Source organism: Carassius auratus, chromosome 5 (assembly GCF_003368295.1).
Source record: "Carassius auratus strain Wakin chromosome 5, ASM336829v1, whole genome shotgun sequence".
Lineage (NCBI taxonomy): Eukaryota > Metazoa > Chordata > Actinopteri > Cypriniformes > Cyprinidae > Carassius > Carassius auratus.
This window is the reverse complement of record NC_039247.1, coordinates 15,085,736-15,108,894: the sequence shown is the minus strand read 5'-3', so window position 1 is coordinate 15,108,894 and position 23,159 is coordinate 15,085,736. Positions and strand designations below refer to the sequence as shown.

At 39.0% G+C, this 23,159-nt stretch overlaps 2 protein-coding genes across 3 annotated transcripts in view; both read right to left on the bottom strand.

Moving 5' to 3' along the window:
- Nucleotides 1-5,725, bottom strand: part of LOC113077783 (uncharacterized protein C4orf22 homolog) — a 50,428-nt gene extending 44,703 nt beyond the window's left edge. Inside the window, exons 1-2 of one of the 2 annotated variants that reach the window (XM_026250056.1) lie at nucleotides 5,603-5,725; nucleotides 4,005-4,151 (exon numbers count right to left, since the gene is read on the bottom strand). In XM_026250056.1, coding sequence (XP_026105841.1) covers nucleotides 4,005-4,151; nucleotides 5,603-5,709 — 254 coding nt within the window. In that variant the 5' untranslated portion in view covers nucleotides 5,710-5,725. Of the gene's footprint in view, nucleotides 1-4,004; nucleotides 4,152-5,602 lie in introns of those variants that run through there. The other variant, XR_003281389.1, reaches the window with a different exon arrangement.
- Nucleotides 5,726-7,608: 1,883 nt separating this feature from the next.
- Nucleotides 7,609-20,837, bottom strand: LOC113069191 (fibroblast growth factor 5-like). The gene is made up of 3 exons (XM_026242203.1): nucleotides 20,621-20,837; nucleotides 12,043-12,146; nucleotides 7,609-7,965 (listed from the first exon to the last, which is right to left on the bottom strand). Exons 1-3 carry the CDS (start codon nucleotides 20,835-20,837, stop codon nucleotides 7,609-7,611), a joined length of 678 nt encoding a protein of 225 aa, XP_026097988.1.
- Nucleotides 20,838-23,159: the final 2,322 nt, after the last annotated feature.

Sequence of the window (23,159 nt, the reverse complement as noted above, 5' to 3'; positions counted from 1 at the left end):
AGCTTAGGTATTGTTATGGTGTTCTTCATGTTCAAATGACATGCTGCTGGCTTCAGAGCAGTGTAATTGTGTGTCTGAGTGACAAGACTCACTAACACGTATGCAGCAACTTTCCAATTAGCTTCATTTAGCACCTCATATGCTCAGTCGTTGTGGGAAAGCCAGCATAGCCAAGCTATCCTCCTGACCGTGTCCTGAAAAACAGGGCTGAATGTCTTATTTCAGCCTATGTGAGCGAGGGATTAACACTGGGGTGCATATGTACAGTCTGTGTTCGCAGCAGGGTTTTACTTGGCTAGTGAGAGATGGCTCTGACCATCAATTTCGGTGAATTTGTGGAGAGGGGCATTTTTTCGAAGGAGCCAAACAATGGACAAAGAGCATGGCTGTGGTTGTGCTGGGGGTTTTGGGGGGAGGGTTCAAGCTGGAGTCTCCAGAGCCTGTCATGAGCATGTGAGGTCAGGACATCTGCTGACATTTACTGCTGGGCCTGGGCCAGGCTGCAGGTTTCAGGGCTCCTGCCAGGGCCTCATATCAGGCCTGCGTAAAACCACCAGGCTCCCTTGTCTCTCTGAAAGTCGCACCAAAATGCGTGAACCTGTGTGACCTCACGCGTTTTGATCCAGGCCAAGTGGTGCAGCATTTATGATGACACTGTGAATTATAAACTTGCTGAGAGGGCATGAGCCTTTTTTCGACATGTCCCCAGTGCTAAACACCAGTACAGGAGAAATTAATTGCACAAGAGGTTTTTTTTGTGTTTTTTTTTTGCACAATCCATATGCTCAGATCCGAGCCAACCTCATGATGAATCCCATTCCCTCTGCATGGACCTGATTTATTAGTGGAAAAAAGTAATACTTTCACTTTCAATCTGCTTAATATACATTCATCTTGAAGAAGTCACAGATGCAGAGAGAAAGAAAGAGCGTGAGAGATGGTGATGAAGGAGTCAAGCATTCAGACAATCCCTCGTCTACTTTTAATCACATAAAGAGTGTCTAACATTTACTGTTGTCCATTATTTCAATGCAGTCATAAGTCACCACAAAAGCCATCTTTCAGTCAACCATCTCTTTCATTCAAACTTTTCCCATTGCGTCAAGTATTGAGTTTCTCTGGGCGAAATCCCTTCATTTGTTCAATTGTGATTTGTTGGCAGGATACAACACTGCCTATCTGTCAAATGAAGCATGTTATGTACTAGCCTATAACAGGGTAACAAAAGGGAAACGTCTGATTAGCATTCATAGCACAGTCTCCCTCGTCCTCTGGTATTTTATTACCACAGGTGCAGGGGCATTCATTGATCAGATGCACGCTACAGGCAAAGCACGTCTTAATTGAAAACATCTCTATTTATACACCTGCAGGCACTAAAGGTCTTAGAAAGCAAAAGGAGGCCTGAAAAGGCTTAGAAAAAAGAGGAAAGAAGGCATAGAGAGAGAGAGAGCACTGGAAGATGGAAGTTGAGAGGGTGTCACTAAAGGGGAGACATTTAATGTTTGTTTTGTTGAGCTGAAAGTAACTATTCAGTTATAGATTTTAAAATTGAACAGATCAAACAGTTGATCTGTTTGGAGTTATTAAGGTTTGTTTTTCTTTGTTTTTTTTCTAAATAAATTAATACTTTTATTTATTAAGGATGCATTAGATTGATCAAAAGTGACAGTGAATTCCTCTTTAAATAAATGCTGTTCTTTTGAACTTTTTATTCATCTAAGGATCTTTAAATTATCCAAGCTTCCAAAAAAATATTAAGCGGCACAAATGTCTTCAACACCGATAGAAAAGTTTTTGAGCACCAAATCAGCAGAATGATTTCTGAAGGATCCTGTGACACTGAAGACTGGAGAAATGGCTGCTGAAAATTCAGCTTTATCATTACAGGTATAAATTACATACTGCAAAGCTTATCAAGTTTAGATTTTTTTTTTTTTTTTTTGTCGTTTCCAGCCAAAATGTAAAAACAATTCTTAAATCGAGAAGGAATTTCTAGACAAGTAAAAACGATTGTCTTGTTTTCAGAAAAAACAAGCCAAAATTGAGTTTTTGCTTTAAAAAATATTCACAGATTCACAAACAGAAAACAAGATCATTTTTCTTATTTTGCTCATTTCAAGCAAAAACTCACTTCATTTTGACTAGTTTTTTTTTCTGAAAACAAGACAATAACTTTTACTTGTCTAGAAAATCCTTCTTGATTTAAGAATGTTTAGATATTTTTCCTGAAAACAAGAAAAAAATCAAAGCTTGAAAAGCTTTTTTTTTTTTTGCAGTGCATTTTAAATATAAATAGAAAAGAGTTACTTTAAGTTATAATATTTCACAATATTACTGACTGTACAGTATTTTTGATCAAATAAATATACCCTTATTGAGCATAAGAGATCCAACACTGTAGTGTGTTACTGGAATTTTTCGTTCTTTAAGTGCAACAAAAAGTTGCAACATTCTATTTAATAAATATAGCTATTTGACCAAAAAAACTATAAATGCAATGATAACAAAATGTTCTAACCACTCACTGAAAGGAACTTAAGTAATTATATATGCTCATATATGTTTTTACCATAGACGTCACGTCCCTTTCAAGGGTGCAAAAATGTCATTTGGTCATTCATTACAAGTGTTTGTCTTGTCTTCACAATCTGTAGAAGCAGTAAAACTGTGCCTTGAGATCCTGGTCACCACTACAAGCTCAGTGATGAAGAATTATTGCAATACATTATCTAAATAACAGTCCAGACAAACTCTTTTACAAAATTTTACAGGAGACTGTTCAGAATTTAAGTGAAGTAACTTTTTAGCATACAACTAAACTGGCCTTAATAGGCATACTAATGGGCATACAGTAGCTATAGTAACCCAGGAACAGTACTGACGTGATAGGGCCCTCGTGTGGAGGACCTAGGGGATGAGAAAGGTGAATGTGAAACCACATTTAGATCACACTTTGCAATTATCAGCTTAACCAAGTAACCAAAAGCCACAGCACTATGTGGAAACATTACTAAATACACTTAAACAATCAAATACTGTATGTTATGTCAAAGACTACTGATTTATGAGAGCCCAAATCAATCTTTTAAATCATCATTGAAGCATTTGAGCTTCCTGCTTAAGAAAGACAAACTGGGAGTGCTATCCAGGAGTTTATTGGCTTGAAGTAAACACAGTAGCCCATACAAAAGGCTGTGTCAAATTATATGCCTAAAGAGTACTTTCTTATTCAACTGCAATTTCCTTCTTTTGACATATTATTTTTCTTGAACTGAGACCCAGAACTTCTGTCCATTTTGACAAGCACTGAACGCCACAAAGACACGTCTGCAGGTGGTTAGGCAGGGGAGCTGCCACAAGCAGCCCGAGAAAGCACAAATATAGTTCTCCAAAAATGTTTCCTAAAGCCTCACCACACCAACTATGCAATCCTTGTCCAAGTCAGAGTCCAAGTTTATAGCAGCCCAAAAATTCCCACAAAAATACATAAACAAAGCGTTTGCCTTTCTCACAGTGAAGGGATGAAAGATCTGTGTTTAAGAAACCCATGAGTCGTCAGGTGCATCAATAAAGAGCATTAACGTCACCAGAAAGCCCCGACATTTCCCTAAAAAGAGGCAGTTGTGTCCTTGGACTTTTAGATCCTATAATCCAAGATTATCTGTTACCATCTTACTGTCATTCGATGTCTTTGATATTTACAGTGAATGTGCATCAATAATAAACTCACTCTCTAAAGCCAATGGGCCTCATTCATGAAACATGAGCAGAATGAATCGCTGTATAAACTGTTCGTAAAACCATTCGGACGTAGATTGCGACATTAAATTGAGTGTGACAGCTTACGTCAGAGTGGCTTAACAAATGATTTGCACAGAAATTCATTCTGCTCGTGTTTCATGAATGAAGCCCGGTGCATTTACCGGAAAATACATGTTCTCAAGGTCACATACTGGTGTGAAATTTGTGCCCTTTTCATGGGCACTACACAGAATCCTTACTTCAGTTGGCTCCCTGAAGCAAGCCTGGAGGCCTCGGCAGCTGCTCTCCTTGTCTCAAATTCCTCCCTCTCCAAACTGCTGCCCTTGTGGCCCAGCTCCACCAGCTGGCGGGCCAGTTCCTGATCCTGAAGGAGCAACAACACAGATCTGATGAGCTGGGGTGGTTAAAACTGACTAAATAATATGAAAATAAAAAAAAAATCATGCAGTTCGACAATGTACTGTGGCATTTCTGTACAAACAGGCCATTGTATTTGTGACACATTCGTGCTAATTTTGTGCTCAAGTGCTATTTATATGAATCCAATTTTAGTATACATGCTATTTATGTGACAAAATTACATGGGCTGCGCTGACAGTTTCATGGCTGCCAGAATCAAGGATTATTGCCACATGTCACTGAAGCCTAGTTAAAATTGGGCAGTATGATTTCCATATGATTTTGTGAGATTCTTTATGCCCTCATAAGAAGGAGCTGCTTTCATGTGGCTAGAAGGCATTGAGTTTGTAGAAGGAAAAACTCAGATGGCAAGATCCATTTGTGAACTCACTGTTAATATGACTGTATTTTTAAATACATGTGTGTGTGCTCTTGTTTTTGTAAAATATCAGGACACAACTCTGTATAATGACATGGGTATGACACAGGTATCACAAGGAGAGGGTGACTTATGAGGACATAACCCATGTCCCCATTTTTCAAAAACGCTTATAAACCATACAGAATTAGTTTTTTTGAGAAAGTAAAAATGCACAAAGTTTCCTGTGAGGGTTAGGGTTAGGCGTAGGGTTGGTGTAGGGCCATAGAATATACAGTTTGTACAGTATAAAAACCATTACGCCTATGGGATGTCCACACTTTTCACAAAAACAAACGTGTGTTTGTGTGTTTAAAGAAGTCTTTTATTCTTAAATGGCTATATTTATTTGATCAAAATAAATTGCTACACAGCAATACATACTATTATTATATAGATTTTAAAATGTATTTTAATTCCTGTGATGGCACAGGTACAATTTAAGGCATTCTCAATATTTGTTTTTAATACCATATAGGTAAACTAAATTACTTTTTTGAGACAACAAATTATCATTTGAGTCAGGTTAGCTTTCCAGTGCACAAAACACTTAACATTCAAGCAAAGACCTTAGTTATCCATGATGTAGACGGTACAAAAAAAGTCAGGTATATAAACAACAAGCAAATATATATATGCTTAGATGGGTTGTGATTGTTACGCCCCGCAAAAACTGCAATATGTCGATAGAAATGTTGCAGTTTTAAGGAAGCATGCAGGAAAGAAGAACGATGTCGCCATCTAACGTTCAACTCCTATACACTTTCACAGGCCTTACAGTTACTCTCTCTTGTCTGCAGGTCGTAATGTGTAAGTTACTGCTTGTGCACAATCTTAACTGCCAGACTTTTCACATTGACTAATAAAAATGCTTAGCAATGTAGGAAAGCAATGAAGTTAGCAATTTAGCAATGAAGGAAAAGATAAGTTTTCTTGATGCATCCGATCTCACAGTGTTTGTGAGATTCACATCGTCACATGACACAGACGGTTTAACTTACAACGTTGAATATACGTCACCTCAAGGTAAATAAATCCAAAGGTTTTATCTCAGAATCTAAGAAGTCCTCATAAGTGCGGATTTCTTCCACGGTTTTTACCGCAAAAATGCCGCCGTCATCTTCCATCTTGTTAACCTTGAGTTATTCCCATGGTAACAGAGAAAGCTATAGTAGAGTAGCAGTTCTCGCGTTTTCCGGTTGTAAAACAATCATGAGCAAATGTAAATTCGTAAGCTCCGCCCACCCAAACAATCATGGGTAAATTTGACGGTATCAAGCTACAACGTCTAAGTTCGTGTGTCTGTAATACTGTTCCTTAAGAGCTCTAAAATAATTATTTCAGCTATATTCATTTTTTCAAAGCAAAGGCTACTAGTTCTGCTAGGATGAGAGTAGCTGGAAAGTTGAAATTAAATATTAATACTTTAAGAGTTCCTTTATGTAATCTATTATACATACATTATTATATATAATTACTGCATTAAAGATTACTGGATCTGGTGGGAGTTTATTTATCGATTGGACAGACCTGTAGTCTAGTTATCCATCCGTAACCATTAGGTGGCAGAGCTCTTCAAACATTTATTAAACTCGATCCATGTTGTTGGCCTAGTGTCAGGTCTTGGCATACATATATCCTAGCAGTATGAAGAAACCTGTTGAACCATACTGTTCCGCACTGTTCAGCATTATGCCTTTTGCAGACAGCATTTGATGTGGATTTCTTTGATGTCTTGACCCCCGTATTTCAACCTGTTCGATGAGACACTATTGCAAACCATTTCTGGTGGAATCTCTGACCTCTGCCAAACCCCTGATTTACCCCTTGGATCAGACCAACAGTGTAATGGCACATGCCAGCTGTTATGTCAGTTGTAATGGGCAAGTCTTCAGACACAGATATCCACTACCACCACCATGCATGCGCAATATGGCTTTTGGCCACAAGGTTGATTCCAGGTGCATGAATTGAAGAATGCAGAATTAACAATGTGTGCTATAACAGTTGTGATTAAAGTACTCAAAAACCTTTCTTTTAATAATTTCTGATGTATCTAAAATATTCCATTCCAAACACAAAAGCACAGCATTCCTATTGTGGTAGTTTGTAAATTAGACAATAGCCTTAGAATACATTTAGGAAATGTAAACCAGAGATTTTAATATAGTAAAAAGTTTATTAGCTTTGAACTGTTGTGAAATGTTTGGAAATGGTTTAATAATGGTTGCAATCACCTGTAAACACTGAAGATGAATTCAACACAGTTTCAGTGTCCTGCTTGACAGTTATAGATATATTTGGTAAAGGGTCATACCAAAACTGTCTGACATTTCATATTCGCAGAGCTCATAAAAAAAGATTAGTCCAACAAGACATGTTTATCCTTGTGAGACATTGCTCTTCTGTGGAATGCAGTGGGATCATGACAGGATTTTAATTTCAGCGACAGTCAGCAGCCATAGTTTGGATGGACAGACATCTAGTTGTTGAATAGAAATATGGACTTCTTTTATACAAATTAGCAATCCATGTGCATATTTCAGCCCAGAAGCATTCAATATATGCCTTCTTTTTCCTATATTACTGTTCACTTAAAAAAAAAAGAAGGTATTTACAAATTACCATCAGAGACGTTATAATCGTAGGATTTGGATAACTGTGCAGAGAAAAAATGTAACCCTTGTAGAGACATAAATATATTGTATAAATACAGTGAGATATAAAAATGTAGTTATATATTGTAAGATCACTGAGGATAATTATGCAGATCCCCATTTGAAGCAATTTTAGTTCAAATAAGCATGATTTTCAGAAGATGAGATGCACATCAGACTTCAGAAGTACTTTCTGTCCTGAAAATGTCTTGTAATTGGCTCATTCAGCCCTTTGACATAATGTACATGATGACTGGAATGCTCAAGACATGTAAATTAAACAAGTATTGATTATCCTGAAGAGAAAAGTAGTTATTTCAGAAAACCAACTTTTTTGCAAGATGTGTCCACGTTTAAGACAGCACTGGTTTATCCAAACCGAAACTTCGGCCAGTATTTGACTACTGGTCGATTCTTCTTTCCAGAGTTGACTGCTATTTTCAGTATAGAGGGTGTTGATGGATGTGGATGTTTTTCCTGCTCTTTGTCTGTTATTGTGAATCCTTGTTGAGTTTTTTCATGTAGGTTCATCCTTGGCAGAAAATGTGTAGACGCGTGTTGTGACTTTACTCTTGGACTGGACCCCATTTTTGCTTTTCCTCTTTTGTTAAGTGCCACAAACCACTCTTTGCCGTTGCGATGGTTCTTGTGGATCACTGAGGCGTATGTGTTGTAGCTGTTCTCCTGAAACCGCTCCCTGAACTTACAGTCATCTGTAAAGCTCTCCTGGAGAAAAGGACAGGAAAGGGGGGAATAAAATGATACAAAGGTAGAAAATCAACAGTCTTTTACTGATCTGCCTGTGCATGTTAATGGTCATATTAATATGTTTTGAATCTTGGCTTTCAACACAGTCTGAATGATACTAGATCCCTCTAAAGATCTTTGCTTGTAGTTCAGCTGGAGTCCAGCCGCAATGGTGTTTATTTAGTCTATGGTTTCCTATACTGTTTGTACATCCTTACTTTCAAATGAGATAATGTTTTAAACTTACGCTAGAAATAGTAATGGCCTTAAAAAAATGTTTTAGTTTTTTTCCTGCAAGCAAGTTTGCTAATGTGAGCCAACAAATAAAATAAATAGACCATGGTGCACAATTCATCATTGAATTAAATCATTCTTCTTTATTCAAACAGCTTCATCAAAGCTATACTAAATAAAAAAATCGAACTGTAAAAAAATTACAAAAATTTGACAAATTCCGCAAAGGGTATGTACACTTATGAGCAGAACTGTATATGGAAGGGATCAGCTTTTGGATTGTGCTTCAATTTTGCCACAGGAATAGATAGAGCCACAGCACATCAATAAAGCTTTAACACTTTGGGTACATAATAAGTAATTACTATGCACACACTTTGTAGGGTGCCACATTAGCAGCTGCTGGAGAGAGAGCACTTTGTGGCCTGATTGAGTTAGCCCCTCATAAAGAGAGTTCATGAAAACAGCAGGCAGATTTTATAGACACCGAGCCCCAGAAAGGAGCATTGAGGGGGTTACAGAATAATTGCAAGTCTAACATTTATCTCCCAGCTCAAAGTCATCAAAACCGACTTTCTAATCAAAGACGTTGGTGACTGACAGAAGCAGGGGTTCGTTTGTGTGGGCTGAAAACTCGTTAGGCTATGAAATAACTTTATCCTTCCAGGGCACAGGAAAGCAGGACACATGCTGGTTTATTGGCAGTCTATGGTTATATGTGCAAACCCCTCCACTATAGGGTTTCAGAAATGCAGCCATATCCATACACTAAATAGCAGGCATGAAGCACACTAATTAGACTATTTCTTGATCGGTCTGTTGTTGATTCTTCTCTGACTCTCTGTCGAATATGAGTTTGGACTCCACTGTAGGTATATCTAAGGCCTGCTCATTCAAGTCTGATAAAAGTGTATGAATGTGTTTGCATTGTATAACATTTTTCACAAAATTCTGGTTATCAAACTTTGCTGATCATATATTCATATTTAATGTGATAAATTAGTTCCTTCATATGAATACAGTATATTGTGCCCTATTTTTGCTTTATTGATTTACATTGCACACTGCTGGTTATCCTTCTAGGACACTTGTGTGAATGTAGGGGAGACTTATTTTATACATTGATTAAAAATCTCCAAAACACTGGCTACAGGTCTGTGAAAACATTTCACAGAGAAGTGCAGTTTCACACGAGAAGCTCTAGCATCACTTGATTTCAGATGCCACCTTGGTATTTTGCATCTAGTGTAATGAAGTTATACTTTTTTGTGCACATTTTGGACACAGTGTTAGTAGTTTGTAAACAGAAGCTTCTAACAACTGTTCACAACGGACATTATTAAGAAATTTGGCTTCACTCTCTAAAAACAAATGAAACTATATTATGAATTTAATTAGGGTCTGTCCCAAGTAAGAGGTTTTGCATAATTCCCAAACTCTGAAAAAATAAAACTGTTCTGGTTTGCTGAAAATTGCAGCAAAGCAGAAATGGTGCTATTATAATATTTTCTAAACATGCCAGTCAGAACTTGACCAAACGCAACTTCACAGGGGCTCTCTCCCCTAAATGTGGTAATTCGCCCCCAAAACATCTGAACGTTTGTTTGATTAAGGTACATGATTTCTGTCTTCTGGAAGTGCTTTATGACTGTTGTTTTAAACAGCAGCCAGCTGTTGAAGATAGATAATTTTAAGACATTTTTGGGGGGTTATTTCAATCTGTACTTTAGGAAATACAAGAAATCCCATATGTCTTTTGTTCGGTGTCTGCAAGCAGTAGACATTTTATTGTCAAGTCATGAACTTGTACAGCTGCTTGACCTGTGTCTGTTCTCTGACAGCTTTCTTTGTGAATATTATTCAAAAACAACCCTCTCTCAGGATTTCCAATACTGTGGTACCTCCACTGTTCAGCCTTGCACCACCAGCATTGAGTTATTATAATGTTGCAGACCCAGATACGAGTAATTACATCTTGGCATAGCAGATTTGTTTCCATTCGTAAGTATCGTTGTATTATTCAGGGTTGTTTCCTTTACCTTTTAGACCATGTGAGCAAAATTACATTTGAGACACATCTCTGGCTCATAAGCAATCCACGTTTCATGGAATGGGAGACTGTTGCATCTCCATTTCCCTCTTGGTTTCTCACTCGCTCTCCGTTGTTTTCTCAATAATTGCAGTGACCTCTTAAAGCTGCAGTAGGTGGTAACTTTTGTAAAAATATATTTTTTACATATTTGTTAAACCTGTCATTATGTCCTGACAGTAGAATATGAGACAGATAATCTGTGAAAAAATCAAGCTCCTCTGGCTCCTCTCAGTGGTCCTATTGCCATTTGCAGAAATACATCGCTCCCGGTAAGAAACAACCAGTCAGAGCTGCGGTCCGTAACTTTGTTTGTGTTCAAAATGTAGAAAAATGTATATAATAAGCGAGTACACCATGAATCCATTTTCCAAACCATGTTTTTAGATTGTCCTGAATCACTAGGGTGCACCTATAATAAATGTTTATATTCGGACTATTTTAGATTGCTTCGGGGATACCGCGGCGGAGTAACCCGCATAAACGGAGAGAAGTAGTTCCGGCTACGATGTTCTTCCGCAAGATGCAAAGCTACCTGAAAAACAATGCGCAAGTGCACCTAGGACCAAAGCATTTTTAACGCATAGTGTGGTCACACCAAATGTTGAATTAATTCAGTTGTTAATTAATAAAATCTATTTATGGAATGTTTTTTGATGGCATCCTCACTTTACAGCATTTTTACACAAGTGCCTAAAACTTTGCACAACACTGTAGCTTTGCAGGTTTCTTGAAGCGATTTGAAGAAATTGCCACAGTTCTTCTAGATTTAGTCTGTCTCAGTTTGTTCTGTTTCTTCAAGTTATTCCAGAAAGACTGATGATGGTGAGATCAGATCTCTGTGTGGAGCACTGGCTGCTGTCAGACAATACTAGTGGCCTAAAACAACTTTTGCACAGTACTTTATGTACAGAAGAGAATCCCACGAGTGCAGAACCCCACGAGTGCAGCCGCCGTTCTGCCTCGGCAGAAGCGGGACCAGCACCGCGAGGAACGCTGGCGAAGGCCCCCTCCTCGAAGAGGGCCCCTTCGGGAATGAAGCATCCGCACCGACATTCTCTCACAGTGCGGACAGTCGTCCCCCTCGAGAGCCGACTCAGCGTGCTTCCCTCCCAGGCAAACACGGGTATCCCCACCCGTTATATATCGCGGGCAGGGAGGAACACACAACCTATAACGTGATCTGGAATGTTTTGATTTCACTATGTTTTGATTTCGTCTTGCTCTTCGGCATGATTTGGAGCTCTAATTGGACAGACAACAGTAAATAAGACTCACAAGACAAACAAGTGACATTCACACACAGAGCGCTTGCTGAAAAACGCGAAGCTGACGCCAGCTGTGCGGCACGTGCTTTTATAGCTTCCTGGTCGCTTACGTCACCCCGCCTGTGACGTCACGCTCTTCCATTGGACTGATTACACACGATATTCAGAGTCGCTCACGCTAAACGCATTCCCCAAAGCGTTGTTTGACGAAGCTCTAGTTCCTGAAGAGGAACTCTGCCTTCTATCTGAGAGTCTGGAACCCTGCAAAGCCAGATTGCTCTGAAACTGCAGTGTATCTCTCCATGCAATGTGCCGTACAAGTCTTTGTAGAGAGAATTTGTAGAGGTTTCCTTTAAAAGTGTGTATGGGGAGTTTTTCTTTAGCACATTGGGTTGGTTTGGATTTGTTTTGTTTTTGTTTTTTGTAGTGGATGTATGCGCTTATATTGTGTTGGATCAGACTTACAGTTGCATGAAGCCTTCCCCTCTTGTTCATGGCTAGAAATCGTTTGCTAAAAGCCCCTCGGATCCCTATGACACCCTGAGACACAGCAAACAGCTCCAGCACACCTACAGATGAAAAAAAAGAAAGAAAGAAAAAAAACACATTGATTGCAGTGATGTTCACACAACAGGTCAATAGAGTTGTCAGTCCTGTTTGGAGTAATCCATACGGTTCTGTTCATGCACAGTTTGATGATTAAAGGGATTGCATTCTTTAACCAAAGTGCCTTCCTTAAATTTTCAGTCCTAACTGAATTTTGAAAGTGGGCTAAGGTAATATGTGGAAGTTGTCTGACATGTCATTGATTATTATTATTTATTATACAAAAGTTATTTCTGGTCCTCGAATCTGACTGGTTGAGAGCCAGTTGTATAATATTCTAGTGATAACAGAACTCCGTCCCTTTCTTTTTTGTTATCACTCCGATTGCATTATTTCTCATAGCGAGTGTCATGGTGGGCATCCAAATCCACGATAATTTGTATATATACTTTATAAATAATACTGTTTTTATGTCACAGAATATATTTTTAAGAGTATTTTAGGTGAGAATGTAATGGTTTAGACTTTAGATGTTTAGACTAGATTTGCGGTTTGTTAATAAAGATATTTGAGTCTATTTGAAAAGTAGCTTCGATGTTTTCAGAGATATGAGCTCCAGGGTGTCAGCGACTGTTCAGGGCTCAAGAACAACTAAAGAGCAGCCTTACCTCTGCCAGTTCTTCTTCAATTTGCCACTGGCTCTGATGTATCTTACCCCTTTTCCACCAACACAGTTTGAGTGCTGGTCCAGAGCTAGAGCCTAGTTTCAAATCGGTTCTTTCAACACCCAAAGCACTAGCTCTGAACCAGGAAAAGTGGTCTGTAAGTAGCATCAAAACATTGCTGGGCTAGAAGTAAGAACTGCATATGTCAGGGGCTGGGGGCGGGGTTACCGTGACCAAAAAAATACTTTTAACCATCATATTTGAAATAGAAGCCAAACAAGAACACATTACATTCGATGTGTTTGGATGCCGATGTAGGTTCTTAAAGCCATGAACATCAATAGCAATGCAGCATCCACCATTTTTGATGTAGTTTAGGCTTGTAAGGGATGTAACTTGCCAAACAGTCCACCCGATTTATTCAATAAATAATATTTAATACAAATAATAGTATTATTTAATTTTTTATTTTTATTATTTAAAAAAAATATATATATATATTTAATGATAGTAGTTAGTATTGAGAAATGGTGTGTGGGTTTGTGATGGTGATTTTAGTTAAATGTTTCTGCTATTAGATGGCAATGAGATTGTCTTTATGAGTGAGTCAGCAGTAAAGACTTGTATATTGAAAGAGACTGAAACGGTTGTAAACAAGAAATGTACTTTTACTTTCAACAACATCCTGTAGACCCAAATGTCAGCACTGTCATTAGAAATATCCCTTAATTGATGAAAGGATAGTTTGAGAAAGATATTGCTTTTCTCGGCGTACATTCAAATTCAAATGATTTATTGTGTATATGAGATTGAGCTGAAGAAGGAATGCTGTATCAGATGCAGGTAATCACACTTGCTTAGTCCCCCTCTCTCTCTCTCTCTCTCTCTCTCTCTCTCTCTTTTTCTCTCTCTCTCTCCCCCTCTCTCATAATAAACTACTCTGCAAAATAGAGTGAGCTTTAAATACAGTAATACAATAAACTTTTAATGAAGCAACTACTAGTTCTAAAGTCACGTTTTCTAATTAGTAATGGTGGCTTAACAGTTATGCTGTCAAACTGAGGTTTGAATCTGTGGAGGAAATAGTTTCGCACAAAAGAGGTATTTTAAAGTCACTTCGTTGAGGTCTCATTTTTATTTATAGACTTGTGCCATCAAACTGTTGTACAAATGCAACAACACACTTATAGCCTGTGATATGGCTGTATATCAACATGTTGTGATTACCTAAGGCCACATCACACTGCTACTTGTGGATATTGTATATCATCACATATGTCAACCTCTCTCATGTTATAAAAATGGCAGAAAATAGGGGTTTGTATGGTTGTAAAGTTTTTGGTTGGAGAATGAAAAAAGTAAGTAAATAAATAAATAAATAAATAAATAGGAGCTAGTTTTTAACTCTATATTTGGCAGGTCAAACACCAGGAGATATTAAACAGTAAATAATTTAGAAAAACATTACATTCTTAAAGATACAACATTAAATCTTGATATTATCTATTGTTTTATGACATTTTGGTTACATTAAGTATTATTCAATGCTATAGCAGGTTGGAGAAGAGAATGTCTCGGTTATGTATAACTCTCGTTCCCTGAAGGAGGAAATGGAGATGTCACATCATGACCAACAACATACGTAACCAAGACATTCCCTTCCAGTCAGCCACCGCAACAGGAAGACCAGTCACCATTGTCATAGAACTACCCACTCAGTGAGATTGGATAACACTGGTATTATATACCTCCCCAGTCTAGGGAAGAGAAGAAGTAATAAAGTGAAAGTCATGAAATTTGCCAAGTATGGCAACCCATTCTCAGAATTTGAGTGGGTGGAAGAGCGCTGTATGTTCACTCCCCCACCCACTACAACTCTTGCCAGTACCTAGACTCAAACCTGCGGCTTTCAGGTTACAAGTCTAACTCTCTTACCATTAGGCCAGCTGCCCCATAAAGAAAGTGGTGGAGAAATGGAGGGAGCTTCCGCTTCTACTGACACACACACAACAACAAAATTGATACAAAACAGAATACAATTATTAAACACAAGGAAGCAAACTGAAAATTAAATAAACCTACTTTGGGTTAAACTAGTCCTCACACAAGAGGATTAAAGATCTTTCAACACACTTTTTTCAACAACAAATTAACCACAAACACAAGAGAAGTCAACAGAAGGAACTCTTGCTCCAAGCCTCCATACTTCAGACATCTCAGCTCTGCCTTTTAACTCTAAACATTTCCTCTAGTGGCCAGTCAGGATAGTACAGTTATCGGCAGAATCATCAACTAATTGAACTCCACCAGTTAGTCCTTATCAGCAATTGAGAGAGAGAGAAAAGCAGAACAAAACAAACAGAGCACATGCGCAAAAGAGACACTCCGACGTATCTAGGTCCTGGGATGTAACACTGGGATAACATACCCATTCCACTTGGAACAGGAACATTGTTGAAGCCCCATCCTTCCTGAAGGAGGTTTCGGAAGCATTTACACATATGCTCAAACATTAGGTGCACACGGAATAAAACAGGTGATTGTTACCCTCTTGGAAATGGTAGAGAGTCTGCCAGGGAAACACAAGATATGAGGCTAAGCCGTGGACTTTACACATATGGGATCCAGTAAGGTCTCTACATATGGAACCCAGCCCTCTACTGGCTCTCACTGATTCATCAAGTGAGGGACTGGCACCAGGCATTCCACCATGTCTGGCTGCCGAGGGGGGTGGAGGAGCTTGATAGGATCTACAGTATGGACTCTCTGGAGCAATTTTAGCAAGCTGACACAATACCGGGATCTCTCCGCACTTCTACCCATTTGAGGTGAGAACACAGGAGGGTACCGGCTCCACACAAAGTCTATACAAATCTAGTGAACGTGTTGGGGGTCACCCAGCCCATAGCTCTACAAATATCTGTCAGTGAGGCACCACAAGCCAGCGACCTGGAGGCTGCAACACTTATGGTAGAGTGAGATTGCAACCTGAGTGGGCAGGGCACACCCTGTGTCTGATATGCCAGAATGATGGCATCCACAATCCAGTGGGCCATCCTCTGCTTAGAGATGGCATTCCCCTTCTGCCGGTCTTCATAAAAGACAAAGAGCTTGTCTGAGGTCCGAAAGCTTTGTGTCCAGTCTATGTAGCATCTCAAGGTTCGGATGGGACAAAGCAAAGCTAGTGCTGGGTCTGCCTCCTCCAGTGCACTTCAGCTCAACTGACTGCAAAAACTCAAATTGGCCGTGCTGTAGTGTTTTGTGCTCTAGAGACAGGTCACAAGAGAATATGGAGGGGAAGATTTAAACTTCTTGCCCCCCTAAAGAACCTGAGGACCAGGTAATGCTTTCCTACTGATTTACACTAAACCATGGGGTCATGGTTAGCAGCAATCGCAGCAACATAGACTTTAAGGGTGGAAGAATACAGCCTACACTCCAACCATTGCTGCAAAAAAGAAAGCATGACCCTAATTTGGCATCTCCAGGGGTCTTCTCGACGAGAAGAACACCACTCGACGAATAGGCTCCACTTCACAGCATAAGTGTGTCATGTAGACGGTGCTCTCACCTAAGTGATGGTGTCAACTATCTCTTGGGGTAAGTCACCTAGAAACTCCACATCCTGTCCAGGGACCAGATATGAAGTTTCCAGAGGTCTGGATGCAGGTGCCACAGGGTGTCCCGTCTGTGAGTCAGTAGATCCTTCCTTATAGGAATCTGCCAGGGAGGTGCTGTCATGAGGAGCATTAGCTTCGGGGAACTAAGTATGAATGGGCCAATATGGCGGCAATTTGCGACATGCAATGGGAACACAGACCACCTTATCGGTTGATGTATGCAACGGTCGCTGTGTTGTCCCTTTTCGACCAGTACATGCTTGCCTCGTAAGCACCCTTTGAGATGGATTTAATGCAAGGTGTGCCTCTAACAACTCTAGGCAATTGGTATGCCAGTGCAGTTAGGGGATCGTCACACCCCCGACACTGTATGCTCATTGTACGTGGCCCCTGAACCAGTGGTGGAGGCATACGCGTAAAACACAGCATGTCTGGAGACCTGTTCTAGAGGCACTCTGAATTCAAGCAGTTCAGCACTGACCGTGCATGTTCCTCTGTGAAGAAGGACTATGTTATCACTCGGCTCCAAATCGAAAAGTTGGTATGTGTTGCACCAGCTGACTTTTTATGCTCATGTTGTGATCAGCAGCAACTGGATGCAATCATTGCATGCCAATGTTCATTGGCTTGTTTAGTTTACACTTGAAGTAGATTGGTCTCTCGAAGCGAGTTCCCAGTTCATCAGTCAGGACGTGACTCGTAGTGACCGACTGAAAGGGAACTGAGTTCAGTTACCAGCTCATAAACAAACACTATACTAGCCACTCATATGTGCAGTTGTATGTACATGACATAGAATGAGAGTCTTTTTTAATAATTAAACCTTCATAATCATCGGGAAGAAGCAGGCGGTAACCGGCGGACAATCAAATATAAACTTTAATAATCAAAATAAACACAAAACAGCGCATCAGCCCCTCACGGACGACTGACGCGCACAAATAGAAACCAAACACAAACTAAAACCCAGGCCTGGTCCTCTCTCGTCCTTCACTGTCGTCGCTCCAGTTTTCTATCCTTCCATCTCCACCGTTGGACTCGAGACCGGTGGGTCGAGCAGGTGTCGCTCATCTCCAATCACTCCACCGGCCTCGCTCCTGTTCCCACGTCTCTCTCGGCCCCGCCCCACTCGTCACATCATAATAATACGTTTATTTTATATTTATATTTATAGTTTATATTTATAGTGCCCTTCTGCACACTTAAATCAAACTCATATCAGGTAATAAGTACATTTATTCCAAAACACTGACCGTGTGAACATGAACACTGTCTTATTTTATTTTATATTACACAGGATATTGAATGCTTTCATATTAACAGTAAGTAATAGAGAAAGCACTGCAACACATACTGTAAATCTCACTTACATCATAAAAAAACATCCGCCCAGAAAAATTATTGTGACTTGTAGACAGTCCTACAAGTTTGTGTGCTCTTCGCTTAGCTTATGTGTAGTGATACAGACTTCAATGGGAGCAGAAATAAGCTTTTTACTGATTATAATACAATGGTTACCACTGTTATTTTTTTATATACATTTTTAGATGGTTTCACATAACTGTAAACTAAACTTCCACATAATAGTTGATTCCTTAATATAAAACTGGCTGGCATTTGAGTATATATATATTTTTTAATATTTAGGCATTAATAGTATTGGTTATTACTGTTTGTTTATATTGAAAATTTGATTGGTTAGGTTGTATTCTTTCAGAGAGATATTTCAGGTCCATTAAGTGTGCTTTATAAACATTTTGTCTGTCATATGGACTTAACACCCACAGCCAAACTCAAAGTCCTTTTTTACTTTAAGGGGGGGGGGGGGGGGGGTGAAATGCTCGTTTTCACTCAATATCCTGTTAATCTTGAGTACATATAGAGTAGTACTGCATCCTTCATAAATCCAAAAAGTCTTTAGTTTTATTATTTTCACAAGAGAAAGATAGTCTGTACCGATTTTTCCCGGAAAAACACGAGCGGCTGGAGGCGTGACGTGTGGGCGGAGCTAAAGAATCATGAGCGCGAATAGGCTTGTGCGTTGAGAGCATGTGGAAGCTGTGACATTACCCAGAGCCGTTGAAAAACATATTAAAGGGGGGGTGAAATGCTATTTCATGCATACAGAGTTTTTTACACTGTTAAAGAGTTGGATTCCCATGCTAAACATGGACAAAGTTTCAAAAATTAAGTTGTACGTTTGAAGGAGTATTTTTGTTCCCAAAATACTCCTTCCGGTTTGTCACAAGTTTCGGAAAGTTTTTTTCGAGTATGGCTCTGTGTGACGTTAGATGGAGCGGAATTTCCTTATATGGGTCCTAAGGCACTTCTGCCAGAAGAGCGCGCACTCCCGTATAGCAAGGCTGAGCAGCACAGACATTTCACTGATCAGAGCGAGAGCGTCACGAAATGTCACAAAAGAAGTGTGTTTTTGGTTGCCAGGGCAAGACAACCCTGCACAGATTACCAAAAAAAACAGCATTAAGGGACCAGTGGATGGAGTTTATTTTTACAGAGCATCAATGGAGCTGTAGTGTTTTTGTTTGTTCCCTGCATTTCGAAGATGCTTGTTCACAAGGCCCAGTTTGACGACGGATTTGCGTATCGTTTATTTCTTAAAGATGATGCAATCCCAAGGAAAAAGGGTCACGATCGTGTGTTGGAACCGCAGGCGGTGTTTTTCCGGGAAAAAAATCGGTACAGACTATCTTTCTCTTATGAATATAATAAAACTAAAGACTTTTTGGATTTATGAAGGATGCAGTACTACTCTATATGTACTCAAGATTAACAGGATATTGAGTGAAAATGAGCATTTCACCCCCCCTTTAAAGGCTCTGACATTACCTTGAGGGAAAACCCATCATCCAAAACATACCATGGCTAACAGTCAGATTCAGCCATTTATTTATGATCCAGAATCAGATCCAGAGGTTGAAACTGAACGAAAGCAGCAGCAGCAACGACTCGCTCCGAGCAGGGCTCGAACTCGGGTCTCTGGCATGGGAGGGGACACACTAACAAGGAGGCAGAGATATTCGAAGCAGTTTTACTCACCGCCTGCGGTTCCAACACACGATCGTGACCCTTTTTCCTTGGAATTGCATCATCCTTAAGAAATAAACAATATGCAAATCCGTCGTCAAACTGGGCCTTGTGAACAAGCATCTTCGAAATGCAGGGAACAAACAAAAACACTTGCACAACTCCGTTGATGCTCTGTAAAAATAAACTCCATCCACTGGTCCCTTAATGCTGTTTTTTTTTTTGGTAATCTGTGCAGGTTTGTCTTGCCCTGGCAACCAAAAACACACTCCTTTTGTGACATTTCGCGACGCTCTCGCTCTGATCAGTGAATCGCTCTGATCAGTGAAATGTCTGTGCTGCTCAGCCTCGCTATACAGGAGCGCACGCTCTTCCGGCAGAAGTGCCTTAGGACCCATATAAGCAAATTCCGCTCGATCTAACGTCACACAGAGCCATACTCGAAAAAAGCTTTCCGAAACTTGTGACAAACCGGAAGGAGTATTTTTGGAACAAAAATACTCCTTCAAACGTACAACTTAATTTTTTAAACTTTGTCCATGTTTAGCATGGGAATCCAACTCTTTAACAGTGTAAAAAACTCTGTATGCATGAAATAGCATTTCACCCCCCCCTTTAATCTATTTTTGATCATCTGTTTGACATTAGACCCTCTAAATAGACTAGTACTATGGTATGTGTACCGAGCAATTCAACCATTAACAGAAATCTAGTGCATGGCATGTTAATGATGCAACTCACTCCAGCTTTCAGCTCACTAGCATTTTGATCTCAGCTGCTGCACCTGTTCCCATACCTGTAAATAAACATCCGCTCCAAATAAGAGACTCCAACCAGAGTAAGTCCTAGTTTATCATTTATTAATTAATCAGTCTGGAATTTGAGTTATTTGAGACAATAATTTTTTTTTTGCACAGCTCATACATACATGCCATTAAAGCATTTTAATTATTCTATTTGGTCATTCGAATGACTTATCGGCATTTAGGATGTAAATGGCACAATTTCATTCGTAGTGAGTATTAAGTTTATTTCCATCAGAAAATTATAATCGAAGAGTCTGCAGCCATAGCCTACCAAGTATGAAAAAGGATCAATCAGTCACTTATTTGAACTTCGCTCTCCACATTACCTAATGTCTGAATAGATTGGTAAATAATAACTTACTTAACGGATTAGGTTCGTGACTCCCGTTGACTCTTCCATCCGGGTAAATCTGAAGGTGGAAACCTATTCCAACTCTACAATACAGTCTTCCAGTCCTGCGCCCTGATACGCGCCCTTCCTCGACAAGTTGGTGCTCCAAATACGCGCGTTCAAATCCCGTGAGCAGTGCAGAGCGAGGCAACTGAAAGAGGAGTAAAAGCAGGAGAGCAACGTGCATTCTTTCCAGAGAGCTGTCTTTGTGCGTGCTAGGCCACTTCCAGCATTTTGCTGCTGTTCCAGCGCTCTGAGGTAACTCGCTGTTTCTCTGGTGGGCATTACCCTCGGCTGCAGGAGCTGGAGCAGATCTGCTGGCAAAGAGATATTTATAACACAAATGATCTCACTGCTTGATGCGTGCCTGAGATGTGCAGGATGCTCTCTCTCATCCCCAATTTATATCGGACGAAACATTCCAACCGTCCTGAGATCTATATATCGTTGGAGATGTAGGCTACTGAAGCTCCAAACAGCGCGTCTTTGACAGGAGCAGGAACGTGCAGTTATATATTTTTACTTTAAACATGGGTCAGTGACAATAAGTGATGTTGGAGGTAATAAAAAAATACATATTTTAGGAAACTTGTTAAAAACACATGTGGCAACTTCTTAGAAATGTTAGATTTGTAGTGATGTTTTTAAAATGTATTTGTCGTTTTGGAAAACGTTTATATCAGTATAGCTCCAGAATTTTTTTTTATTTAATGTCAAGTGGTCTAACCATGATAAAGTTTAAAGTACGAAATACTTTTCAAAGTGTGCGTGATTTTACTTTCTTCTTCTTCTTTTTTTCTCAAACAAGCTTCCACATATTTTCCACCGAGATTTACAAATGGAGGTTTGTATGTCCTACAATCTACAAACCTTATAGGCCTATAGCAAAATCTCTTCACTGCTTTTTTATGATTAATAAATGATTTAGCAATTTTTATGATAAAATATAATAATGTTTTGCACATACCGCCTAGATGTATTTTACTTTAATCCCCACATAACACATCTAAATTACTTTTAATAGACTACTGGAAACATGATAATCATGAAAGGTGTGTTCAAGTCTTTTTATACAAATTGTATTTTTTTAATAAGCTCTGTATTTCTAAATAAATTAATCAGAGTAAAGAGCGTCACTTCACGTAAATGAAAAAAAAAAAAAAATACAGACGACTCTGCGTTTTACGCACGAGAGAACATGACAAGCAAATCCTTCATGACAGGAAAAGAAGCGATGGCCGAAACTGGGTTTCGAGAATGTTTAGCGCTCCTCAGAAAGCGCTGTTTTTCTCATCCTCGTGCACGAGCGTGAACGTGTTTCACAAAGATTTGCTTTAATGTTACGGGTTCTTAGCACTGATTCTTTCTGGGACAAGCAGGCAACAATAATTAAAATATACAACTATAAAGTTCATATTGGCAAGAGGACCTTGAGGATGAAGACTGACTTTGAGGTTTAATGTATTTATAAATATCCAGTGTTGACAAAAAGTAGATACACACCTGTGAAATCTTAGAAGTATAAGTATATAGGCTAAAGGTATATTTGATAACAAATAAATAAAATAAAATATTTCAGTCAGAACATAATATTAATGTAAATAACTTTAAAAAATCTTTTAAAGAGCTTTATTTCTGTTTTTCTTAAATGTAATATATTTTAATCTGTATAAAGTAATGGGTTACAGTTTGAGGACATGGGTGATGAGTGATAATGCAATGTAATAATTTCAGTGACAATTTATTATCACTGTAGTGATCATCTTTGATTAATGTCCTTGGAATGTTGCTATTTTAAAAACTAAGGTAGAATTGTTGGCACGTTTTGGCTGACCATAACATTCAGCACAAGACTTTCAGGAATGAGCTGCAGGAATAGTCCTCTGAAAAGTGAGGTGTTCGTACTATTTGCTAATAGGCACAATGCCAAACTATGTGTTACTTGGATTCATTTAATGCAGCTCATGTTTGATGTCAACACAGAATTAAACAAAAATGTAATATTTAAATGAACATTGTTACAGTTTCATTAAGACCTTTCAAAGCTTCTCAACTTTTTCCCCTTATTATCACTCTATTAATTAAACAACAGTGGTTTCCAGGCCAGTTGTTTCAGTACAGCTACCTGCTGAGCGAAAAGCAGCAATTTTTTTGCTTAAAAGACAGCACAATGGGAATTCCATGACCCTTTTAAAATATCCGAAACATATGGATTTCAATCATCTTCACACAATATTGTGTGATGTGAAATTAACTGCAACATGCCTGTACAAAACCTAGACAGGAAGTCTTTTCAGTTCACTGAGGTTTTAAGATATATACTGTAAATATTGTCAAATAATATTATAGCATTTGAATATATTGTGACGTAGTCAAGCAATTTGTTTAGATGGCAAGGATCATATAAATATGCATGCTATATACTCTTAATGTCTTATATTTTATGCCGAATTTGCTGGATTGAGCATTTGTAGATTTTGCTTACAGCATCTTAAGTTACCTTTAAGAT